At 38.9% G+C, this 11,246-nt stretch overlaps 2 protein-coding genes across 2 annotated transcripts; one reads left to right on the plus strand and one right to left on the minus strand.

The window, feature by feature from the left end:
* Positions 1–401: 401 nt before the first annotated feature.
* On the plus strand, positions 402–5,497 carry nceh1a (neutral cholesterol ester hydrolase 1a). Its single transcript, XM_051869369.1, has 5 exons — positions 402–1,177; positions 1,729–1,954; positions 2,084–2,153; positions 2,237–2,408; positions 4,010–5,497. Exons 1-5 carry the CDS (start codon positions 890–892, stop codon positions 4,625–4,627), a joined length of 1,374 nt encoding a protein of 457 aa, XP_051725329.1. The 5' UTR covers positions 402–889; the 3' UTR covers positions 4,628–5,497.
* msl2a (MSL complex subunit 2a) lies at positions 5,464–10,877 on the minus strand. Its single transcript, XM_051869354.1, has 2 exons — positions 9,863–10,877; positions 5,464–8,532 (listed from the first exon to the last, which is right to left on the minus strand). Exons 1-2 carry the CDS (start codon positions 10,002–10,004, stop codon positions 7,085–7,087), a joined length of 1,590 nt encoding a protein of 529 aa, XP_051725314.1. The 5' UTR covers positions 10,005–10,877; the 3' UTR covers positions 5,464–7,084.
* Positions 10,878–11,246: the final 369 nt, after the last annotated feature.

Below are 11,246 nucleotides of genomic sequence, written 5' to 3' on the forward strand. Positions count from 1 at the left end.
TATTTACCATGGTAAAACGTTGTAAATGATAAACAATGATGCTTTTATGTTGGTCAATGCTTTGTAAAATGTTCTTTACTCGGAAACTCACAATTATGTTACTATCAAAATGAATTGGCTTGATAATATATTCAATTACACATAGTTAAAGTGCTATACACACACACCAAATATAAAATGTGTTTGAGTGTGTGTATATTTGTGTATATATATATATACACACACACACATATTTTATATTTGATTTTTTTATATTTGTATGTATAAGTTATTCATATTTTTGTTCTTATTAAAATATATACATATATATAACCAAACAAAGATCTTTATAATCATCACATGTAAGTGGTCGTATGAGGATTTTTTTTCATTACAACAATGCCCTCTAGTGGTGGACATTTGACATGACTGCTGAGGTCAAGGGGTAAAACTAATCACATAATGCCACTAAACATTATCAGCTTAAACATTTACAAAAATATAATTCTAACCAGACTTCTGATCTCAAAAACAAAGTTTGTATTGAAAGATGAAAAGAAAATGCTACAGATTTTGGCTAAATCCTTCCCTCAAAGAGCTCATTTCTGAAAATGAATATGCATTAAATAAGGTGTTACACTTACCCCTGGTTTCACAGACAAAGCTTAAGCCTATCCCCAAACTAAAATGCATGTTTGAGCTGCAACTGAAAGCAACTTGTACTGCCATATCTTAAAATACGTCATTGTCATTATTTTGTCTCAAGACACACACAAGGCACATTTATAAAAGCTACTTAAATGTCCTAATTGAACTAAAGCCTAATCCTGGCTCAATGTAAGCCCTGTCTGTGAAACCAGGCCTTAGGGCAGTGACTTTGTAAGCACAATATGCAATAATGTTTTAATGCATGAAGACTACATTTCCCAGAATGCTATATGATTATCCACAGGAAGTAACAGTAACTTCAAAAAAAAAAATCTTTGTAGAATTGCACAATGTCATATTGTCTAACCTCCTGATAGCTCCAGAGAGAAGGGAAGAGAGACATCACTCCATGATGAAGTTGCTTTGCGGTATTACCTTGTTATTAGCAGTTGCTGTTGCCTATTACATCTACATCCCATTGCCTAGGGCAATTTCAGAGCCATGGAAACTGATGATGGTGGATGCCACATTCCGAGGAGTTGTAAGTATGGTAAGTAGCACATTTTAAACAGTCCACCAGGTGAATTGAGGAAAGGAACATTTTGATTGGCTGGAAAGATGATTAATATTCCATTCTAAACTGAAATAGTAGGTCATGTCTTTTGAACATAATCAAAATAACAATAATAAAAGTTTATATGTGCTTTGTTCTTAAACTTAACTAGAACTTATTCTCCTCGTATAATGATTTTTGCTTTTAGTATATAACATCTAATCAAGGCTATTACTATATAGCATAAGCCATAAAATAATTAGCATAAAACTTAGACAACATCCAGTATTTACTATTAATAGAAGAGCATCTATTTTGAAGAGACATGTTAAAGAATGACCTTGATCTGCCTGTTGTGATTAACTTTGACCAACTTGGCACAACAATAGGTTATACCCAAGGGCAGGATGAAATGTTCCCTATTCTGTCTTCATGAACTTTTCTCTCTTTTTCAATGCACCAAAAACATCATGCAGACTAAATTTCAAAACCATAATGAGGGGAACGGTTAGTTCAGTTCACTGTTTTCTGACCTTGTTGTTTTGTAGGGAGATGTTGCTCACTCACTGGGTTTGAGCCATAGAGTCCACGTTATCAACTCCGCCATAATCAATTTTGAGAGTTTGGTGCCCGTCACAAACCAAGAGATCCAGACTGAAGATATCCTGTTTGATGGGGTCCATGTGCGTGTATACCAGCCTCCTGGACGGAAAGAAAAGCTGAGAAGGGCAGTTATGTTTATCCATGGAGGTGGATGGGCCTTGTGTGCTCCAAGTACGTCGAAGCGTTTCCTTATTATCCATTATATATGAATCAGGTAGCAGGAATCCCTCTGTCTTGCTTTGACATTCATGGGATTATGTGTGAGTTGTGTTTTCATGTGACTGCTTTATCTGCCATCAGAGCTGGGGTCATATGACAGTCTCTGCAGACAAATGGCAGCTAATCTGGACGCTGTGGTTGTAACGGTGGAGTGAGTATTTACTCGCATTCAAATAGGAAGAGAAAAATTATCTATGGTTTTGATTAGTCACACTGAGTGTTCATTTTGTGCAGTTATCGCATGGCCCCTGATGTGCACTTCCCAGTGCAGTATGAGGAGTGTGTGCAGGCCGCTAAGCACTTCCTGAGGCCAGAAGTGCTGGCGCAGTATTCGGTTGATCCAGAGCGAGTGGCAGTGTGTGGGGACAGTGCTGGAGGGAACCTGGCCGCTGCAGTGGCTCAGCGGGTACACTTTCACTTTTATTTTCCAATTACTTTGACTCCTTATGATGTCATTTCATCACGTGTCTTTTAAGGTCATGTTGTGTGTTAAAGGGATAGTTTATACAGACATTAAAATTCTGTCACTATTTACTCACCCTCATGTTGTTCCAAACCTGTATGATTTTCTTTTGTGGAAAACAGTGGAAATGTAAATAATTGTTCTGGTCACTCTTGTATACAAATACAATGAATGGGGGCTGGAGATTTAAAGGGATAGTTCACCCAAAAATAAACTTTCTGTCATTAATTACCCTCATGTCGTTCCAAACCCGTAAGACCTTTGTTCTGTAAGACCACCCGTAAGCCCATGATCCGGCTCCAGCGTCTGCATCACACACATGCATCGTGGTGCTCATGTGAACAGCGTCGGCCAATAATGAGCCGACGTTCGGACGTTAACACGGAAGCTCTGAACTGCGTCAACTGCATACGAGTCTGACAGGGAAGAAAAGAAATTGTAGAATAAAGTTATTTTTTTGCGCACAAAAAGTATTCTCGTCGCTTCAAAACATTGAGGTAATCACATTGACTATTTTAACGATGTCTTTACTACTTTTCTGGACCTTGAATGACAGAAATTACGATGCTTTCTATGGGGGATAAAAAAACCCTTGGATTTCATCAAAAATACCTTAATTTGTGTTTCGAAGATGAACGAAGGTCTTACAGGTTTGGAACAACATGAGGGTGAGTTCTTAATGACAGAAATTTCATTTTTGGGTGAACTAACCCTTTAAGCTTCGACAAAATTGACAAAAACACCACAAGTATCAAAACTGTGGTCCATACTGCTTGTGCGCTGTATTTCTCAAAGACATACAATATCTTTGCATAAGAAAATGATCTAATCTGTTAACCACTGTTACCGGATCACTAAGAATCGGATTAGTGAAAAATATTTGTTTGCTCAGTCAAGATATTTATTGAAAAGATCCAACTCAAAAGAACGATTTATTCAGACTGTTATCATAAAACATATTTTGTCATAAAATATGACAATTTTGTCATAAGCATGACATAAACAGTCAAAATTATGGCAATAAATTTCAATTTGTCATTATTATGACTTTTTATCTCATAATTATGACAAGATCTCATAATCGACGCTGTATCATTTCGACTTGATGACATATCTCACAATTTCAACTAATAATTGATGTTGTATCATCATTTTGACTTGATTATGAGATAATTATGACTTACTATCCCATAATTTTTGGTATGTGGTGGAAATATGTGGTGAAAACGGGTTACATATGGGGGACTTCAGAAGAAACATTTTAGATTATTATATTATTTTGGGGTGAACTATTGGAATTACAGTAATTACGAGATTAAGGCTTGTAAAAAGCATTCACGTCCTTGTAGAACTCGTTATTGCACCTTGTAAACTCAGAATTTTCAAAGATCTTGTACAACCCCAATTCCAGAAAAGAGCATTTTGCAAAACTTTTCTGGATTTGGGTTGTAATTACGATAGGCTATGGTGTGAATGCAGCTACCTTAACCTTTAGTGTAATGTGGTTGCGGTAATCAACATGCATTTTTGTTTTCTCTCACTAGATTGGAATAGACAACAGTACTTCTGTGAAATTCAAACTGCAGGTCTTGATTTACCCAGTGCTCCAGGCGCTAGACTTCAATACAGCTTCCTATCAGCAGAACCAGAATGTTCCCATCCTGTATCGCACGCTAATGGCCCGTTTCTGGTTGGAGTACTTAGACGGCGACCTTGACCTTGTGCACTCCATTATAAAGAACAAACACACCGCTCAAGACCAAAGCCTGCTGTCCTTGAGTCGTTCAAAACTGAACTGGACCAATCTTCTCCCCAAACGAGTGATAAAACATTATACGCCTATTTTCCCACTGACTGGCTCTCCTAATATCTTAAAGGATTTACCGGCATTATTGGATGCCAGAGCCGCTCCGCTACTGGCGGAGGACGAGGTTTTGCGTATGGCACCACGTGCTTACATTCTGACCGGTGAGCATGATGTTTTGAGGGATGATGGGATGATGTATGCCCGCAGGCTGGAGCTGGCAGGGGTCTCTGTCACTAATGACCATTACGAAGATGGTTTCCATGGCTGTGTGACCTTTGCTTTCTGGCCCTGCTACTTCTCTGTGGGAATAAGGGCAGTGCAGAATTATATTGCTTGGCTTGACGAACATTTGTAGTTATTTGACTTAAATGTTCATTGGTACATATACAAGAAGACACATACCTATAGAGGATTTATATTGTAAATCAAGAAACTGTATTGTCTTTCAAATAATGATGACTAACACATTTGTGTTTTTAAAACTAATGTGCTAAGAACCGAATGACAAAGGAATTTCTCTTTAGTATATATACTAACATCATTAATATAAACAAGTATGTGCACACATTTCATTGCCAACAGTAGCAGTATTTGTAAGATTCTTATCAATTCAAATTATGCTTACATTTTTGTCTTTATCACCACCTACTGCACTCACAAATCAGAAGTCATATATCGCCATGCATTTCATAACATTTCTGCTAGACTTGCACTCCAAAGACCTGCAGTTAATTTGATCATATTTCAACTGTGAAACACTGTGAATAAAGTAATAAATGCCTAGTTGCATTCAAAATTGTATAGTTATTCAAGAAAACATAACATTGTGGGGTTTCAAATATCTTCACATTCTTGAATAACGACTAGTAAAAACTGTATATATATGTTGTAGTTCTATACCTTTTGGATAATTGTGCTAATCAAGGTCCTTCTACCTCCTACATTTATATTATTCAAATATCAACATGAAAATATGTTGGGTATAAGGATAATTTCATAATTTAAATATTAAACTGGAATGCTATTAATATATAGTAACAATGTTGCCCTCTAGCGGCTGAGATGGCGACGTACCGTTGCCAAAGTCTGAGTAAAATTAAAGCTAGGCTTACTAAAGGTCCTAAACAAAATAAAAAATCATTTGTGTTGCATTAGAAAAAACACACATTTAACACATGACACGACACACTGTTTTGAAAAACCAGAAATAAAAAACTATAATTTATTTTTGTTGCTTTCTGCAATTTTCATTATTTCATTGTGGCAGTGAATAAACCAGCAATAATAAGAGGTTCTCCAGTAATTCAAAAAAAATCAAGAAACTAAAATCTGAGTTCAAGTAATGACCATTGAAAAGAAAAAGGAGGAATAAAACAACACTACCAAACTATAAGGTTTGAAAATACAACACAATATCACACTAAGATCCAAGACTCAACTAAGAAGATTTTCAATATTTGGTCAAAGCCCTACTGATAGTGTTTTCAAGCATATTTAAGTACACAGATGAAGCACTGTCTACCCTGCTTCATTATATAAGACATGAAACGGCGCAGTGTAACAGTAAAGATGTGTTCACTGACCTTTCTCAACACACATTTCTAGTTTTGGTCCCTAAAACAGGAATCACAACACAACTGCAAGACAAACACAACTAATCAAGATCAGAGTAAAGAGGCATCAATGGGTGCTAAAAGGTGCTCAGGCATACTTTTAAAGAACATAACATTTTGAAATACTCCTTTACAGTCTGCATCAAAACAAATATGATGCCTTCGTGTGGGGAAACGGTTTAAAAAAATGGTAATCTATCATTTTGATACTCATATTGCTTTAAAAATATCACTGCCATGAATACATTCTCAGGTAACACACTGAACACTCTTACATTCAGAAATCTTTGTCGATTATTCTACTGATGACACAGCCAGCTCAGTCTGAACTAACAATGAACAATAATGAGGACAAAATTAAGCTGGAGAAACAGCTGTTATGACATATTTGTGCTTCATTATCCTTATAAAACCGCTGACAAACATGGAATTTGAACGTCTTTCTTTCAAATTTTGAACATGACGAATAAAAAAGTGACATAGCACTACTTTCTGTTCAGAAAAATAAGAAACCATCTATTTAACAAAAAATAATAAAATAATTCAATATCCTGAAGGGACACCCCAGTTCTATAAAAGAGAGTCGTGGATGACACAGGAACTGATCACTACAGCAACCAGAAAAGGTGTCTAAACCCATTAACACTATTGGGACTAAGTGCTACATTTTCCACCATAAGCAAATGATTTTATCTGACGTTAAACAGACATTACAGAAAGCTGTGAATAATTTTACCTTCAATGAATGTTTAGAAGCAATATACATATTTATATATATTTTAAAATAAATTTGAGAAAAAAAAAAAAAAGTCACCACAGAATGTAAACAAACGTTAATCCTTGAATAGCTTTGGGACAGTTTATAATGTGCCATACGTGTTAGCAGACAAATGTATCACAAATACCGATGAAATTCATTTTAAGGTTTGGGTCATTGAACATTTAAAGAAAAATAACAGATGTTTATCAAATCCTTAGTTCATTGTGACTATAACAGTCATGCAGAAGCATACAGTTCCTTCAAAATAAAAACAAAATATGCCATAACGCTCAGCTTCACAGTAACTTTCTATTACAGCAGTGTGTGCGTGTGTTTGACGGTAGAGGTTGAACATGAAAAACTACAGACAAGAGTTTTGGCAAACAATTTCTGTTCGAATCGTCCACGGCTAAGAGAGATGTCAGTAGCAGGACAGCTATCAACAGTCAAAATGCATCTCGAGAGCATCTTCAAAACTCTGGTCCTCGTCGGCGCTGGACGAGAGGAAAGAGGCCATAGGCGAGCCGGCGGACAGGCTGAGGACCCCGGCAGGGTTCGTGCCAGCGTTTCTGACCGAAATACTGGTGAGGTTGATGCCGAGAGTGAGCCTGGTCTGCTCCAGGGCTTTTTCAGGCACCGCGAAAGCCTCCAGCTTCTTCTCGCCGTTGGCCATGTACGAGTTCTGGCAGCCCCTGCAGATGCAGTCCAAACAGGCCTTACGGTTGGAGTAGCAGGGGCACCTTTGACCCCTGCAGGTAAGAACACTTGGATTCTGGGTGGCTCGCCCACACTTGCAGCCTTTTTTCTCTTGCGTCTTTTTGTATACGACTTTAGGAGGCTGGCCTGGTAACACGCTAGCCGAGAGCAGCCTGTCCTTTGCCTTGCCTTTCGCCTTCGGGATGGCCACTTTAGACTTGGCCTGAACTTTCTTATTAGCAAGGTCTGTGTTTATCTGGATATTTTTAGTTGAATCCAGCACGGCCCTGTTGACCTTCAAAACACCTCCGTTAGTGACCACGACAGCAGGCGGTGAGGGTGCTTTCGGTTCAAATGCTGTTTTCGGTGGAGCTGTGGCCGCTACCGATGGCCCCTGGATGAGGCTGGTGATGGGCAGAGGCTGGAGCATCTCGCTGTCACTCTCAGAGCGAGAGCGCTTTCGGCTCAGGCGCGCTTTTCTGTGGGCTGCGGCGAGGCACGTCAGGCCCGTCTGAGGCTTTGGCGGGTGTCCGCTGGTTTGGGACTGTAATGAGTGCTGACACAGCTCTGGTGTTGATTTAGTCTGTTCACATGAAACCTCCGTGTTCGTAATTTCAGATTTTAGGTCCTCTAAGATACCTGCATTCTCTGCACTAAAGTGCATGGATTCGGTGCTAACTTTGCACATTGCATCGTTAACAGTGACAGTATCCATGCGTAGTTCTGAGTTAGATCTCAGAGGTTCGTCGGCACTGACAGGCTTGGGGGTCTCTAGTTCTTCTGGGATCTGCTCAGAGGGGTTTTCCAGGTCACTCGGCTTGATGTCAGCAGAGTTTTCTGAGGAGTCGGTCTCTGTTTTGAGATGAGGAACATCTAAAGTGTCTTTGAAAGAACTGACCTCTTCTTGTTCCTGATTCACCCCCAACACCTCTTCCAGCATCTTCTTGACCTCAGGGTAACCTTTAACCCCCAAGGCACTCTGCTCTGTCATGACGCACATTGAGACACACTCGCAAAGACTCCTGTAGCAGTCGATCAGAATCTGGAGCTGATTATTCTCCTCAAATTGCTCATAGTCTTTACACCAGCTGCAGGATGGCTTCAATAACATTTTCTTGCCTTTACAACCCTTGCAAACACAGTGCTGGCAGGAGGAATTTTTTGGAGCAAGTGGCTCCTGAAGCAGATTTCCTAGATGGAAAGCAAAGAATAGATTAATTTAAAACAATTAAGCATAACAAAATAACATCATGTAATATTCTGTTCTATACAGTGCAACAGATGGGTTATGCAAGTAAAAATCCCATTCATTTTCTACACAGGGAAATTATTAATTTTTTAATGACTTTTAATGATAAAGACAGACCTACTGGGAGCTACAAAGTTGTTAATCGATGGTATATGCTTTTGATGAAGTCATTAGACCACATTATTTCAACTTATTTTTTAAAGAGTCATGTTTAACAGTTGGAATTCACTACGGGGGGGAACTACATCACCCATGATTATGCAAAGAAATTTCCACCAATCAGAGGATCAAAACAAGCAAATTGTTTTAAAACTCCAATGAAGCACCATGAATGACATGACAGAGTCAGTCTCCCTACACTCTGAAGCTACTTAAATATTTGTATGCATATTTTGCAATATCCGTAAAATAAATAAATAACTAAATAATAAATATCGATATAATATATAATCCAAATGAATCACTGCTAATGATATAATCGAATTAAAAAACAATGGATATATATATATATATATATATATATATAAAATAAACATCTTTAATTGAATAGTTTTATATTTCTCCATTGTTTTTAATTCGATTATATCATCTGCAGTGATTCATGGGAATGTAGTTCTTTTCTTCATTAAAGAAAGCATAGTCTTGAACCTTTTTTTTTTTTTTTTAAATCAAAGTTTGTAATGTTATGATTCACCTCGTAGCTGTTTGCTTTGGTTTATGACCCGTAATTCTTAAAAAATCCCCATGGGAAAATAAATGGAACATTTATATAATAAACCAAGAAGTCCAAGTCACTGCAGAGCCAAATGAAGTCCACCTCCTCCTCGCTGGAAGTCATGGGTGGAGATTGACCTAGTCCAGCCCCACCTCTGTGGATCTAATGGGTGGAGGAATGGAGTTATGGGTAGGGTTAGGTGTGGTTGGACCTTCTAGCCCCACCCAATACGCCCAAATTACATCTAGAGAGGGGGGAGCTGGACTTCACGCTCCACCCATGGATCTGCAGTGAACAGCCTCTCAAGGCGGCTACTGAAAAAGCAGGCGGACACTTTTGTAGCAGATAGTTCCGTTCCCATTCTTGAATGACAACTGTGTTTTAAATACTTTATTATGTAGTACCGTTTTAAAAGCAATAACACACTCGAGGCGGTGCTGTATAGCCTAATGTGAACATATTAACGTCTACTTTGCTGCGCGTGATGCCTAGCAAAGCCATTTAGCCGTGACTATATTAAAAACATAGCACGGCCTCTTAGTTTTAAAGGTACTCACCACACACCAGGCAGGATAGGGAGTCTCTAAAGAAAGGCAGGACGTTAAACAGCCCTCCGTACGTCTCCGGGTCCTTCGGGTCGCACTTCAGAAGAGAGCGACACGCCGACACGTACAGCGCGGTGGCGTTTACCGGGTTCATCTCAGCGACTTCAGTCAATAGCAGGACAAGAGAAGCGGGCTGATCAGCTACTGGGAGAGATTGTTGATCACACTCCCAACGCAGAATAACTGTGAGAACACAATTAACCAGGCTTGACCCAACGCCTCAAACAAAGAGTGTAATTTGACATGACTCGCAAGCAGATGAGCGGCTTTGAGTCGTCTGCTTGTTAACATGTCAGTGTTTAGAAGATCTTCCAGAGACGGTCAGCTTGGTGAAAATAAGCTGCTGTAAGCGATGTATAGCACGGACTATAGTCTGCCTTCCATGAGTGGCGGGTCCCGGTCCCGATTACTTCAACACGAAGAGCGGTGCACTTTTGTGATAAAGCACACAGAGATGAAAGACTGGGGGATAAACAGCATTTTAGAGAGAAGCACAACAGGCCCGAGGCGTACTGTCGGCGGCACGAGCTCTGTGTATAATCCGTCCACAAATAACAAATGGAAAAACAGAAAGAAACAATCCGTCGCACAAAAAGTATAATCCTTGAAATTTTCACAACCACAGGGTTTATTTACAGTTCAGCTGAACAGACCACACAGTTCGCTTGGTTGCTAGTTCGCTAGCTAGCTAATATTGTCTGCACTTTTCTTCGTGTTGCTGAATATAAGAGCTTTTCTCTCATTAACGAGTGCGATATACTCCCGTTTGAGCGATATGTTTATATAGCATTCGACCGAATTCCCTACCCTGAAAAATATTCACATACATAAGCCTTTGCTAAGAGCCAGTTTCGTTGCTTATTATTCCTCTGTTAACTTTTGCATCCTGAGACTGAGAGGAACAACACCAAACAAGAGTAAAAGAGCGCCTGGAATTAAACACGACCTCCAGTGATTACTGCCCCCTAGTGTGAGACTGTATAAATCACACGCTACTATGAGCAGAGGCTTTGTGGTGTAGGCCTACACACCGAGATAATGAATTACTTTCTGTTAAATGCCATAACATTTAGTTATAATCAGTAAAAATATCTTCCTAATGATATTGTCAATGTCCTGTATTTGTTGTTAAAGGGATAGTTCACCCAAAAATGAAAATTATGTCATCATTTACTCATCCTAAAGTTGTTCCAAACCTGTAAAAATTTCTTTGTTCTGTTGAACACAAAGGAAGATATTTTGAAGAAAGTTTGTAACCAGGCCGCTTTGGGGCACCATTGACTTCCATAGCAGGGGAAAAAATACTATGGAAGTTAATGGTGCCCCAGAACTGTTC

The sequence above is a fragment of the Ctenopharyngodon idella genome, chromosome 2, assembly GCF_019924925.1.
Source record: "Ctenopharyngodon idella isolate HZGC_01 chromosome 2, HZGC01, whole genome shotgun sequence".
Classification (NCBI taxonomy): Eukaryota; Metazoa; Chordata; class Actinopteri; order Cypriniformes; family Xenocyprididae; genus Ctenopharyngodon; species Ctenopharyngodon idella.

Coding starts and splice junctions, on each gene's coding strand:
- msl2a (XM_051869354.1), bottom strand. CDS start 10,004: ATGAACCCGGTAAACGCCACCGCGCTGTACGTGTCGGCGTGTCGCTCT. Junction 8,533..9,862: donor CCTATCCTGCCTGGTGTGTG/GTGAGTACCTTT, acceptor CTTTCCATCTAG/GAAATCTGCTTCAGGAGCCA.
- nceh1a (XM_051869369.1), top strand. CDS start 890: ATGAAGACTACATTTCCCAGAATGCTATATGATTATCCACAGGAAGTA. Junction 2,154..2,236: donor GCTGTGGTTGTAACGGTGGA/GTGAGTATTTAC, acceptor CATTTTGTGCAG/TTATCGCATGGCCCCTGATG. Junction 2,409..4,009: donor CCGCTGCAGTGGCTCAGCGG/GTACACTTTCAC, acceptor TTCTCTCACTAG/ATTGGAATAGACAACAGTAC.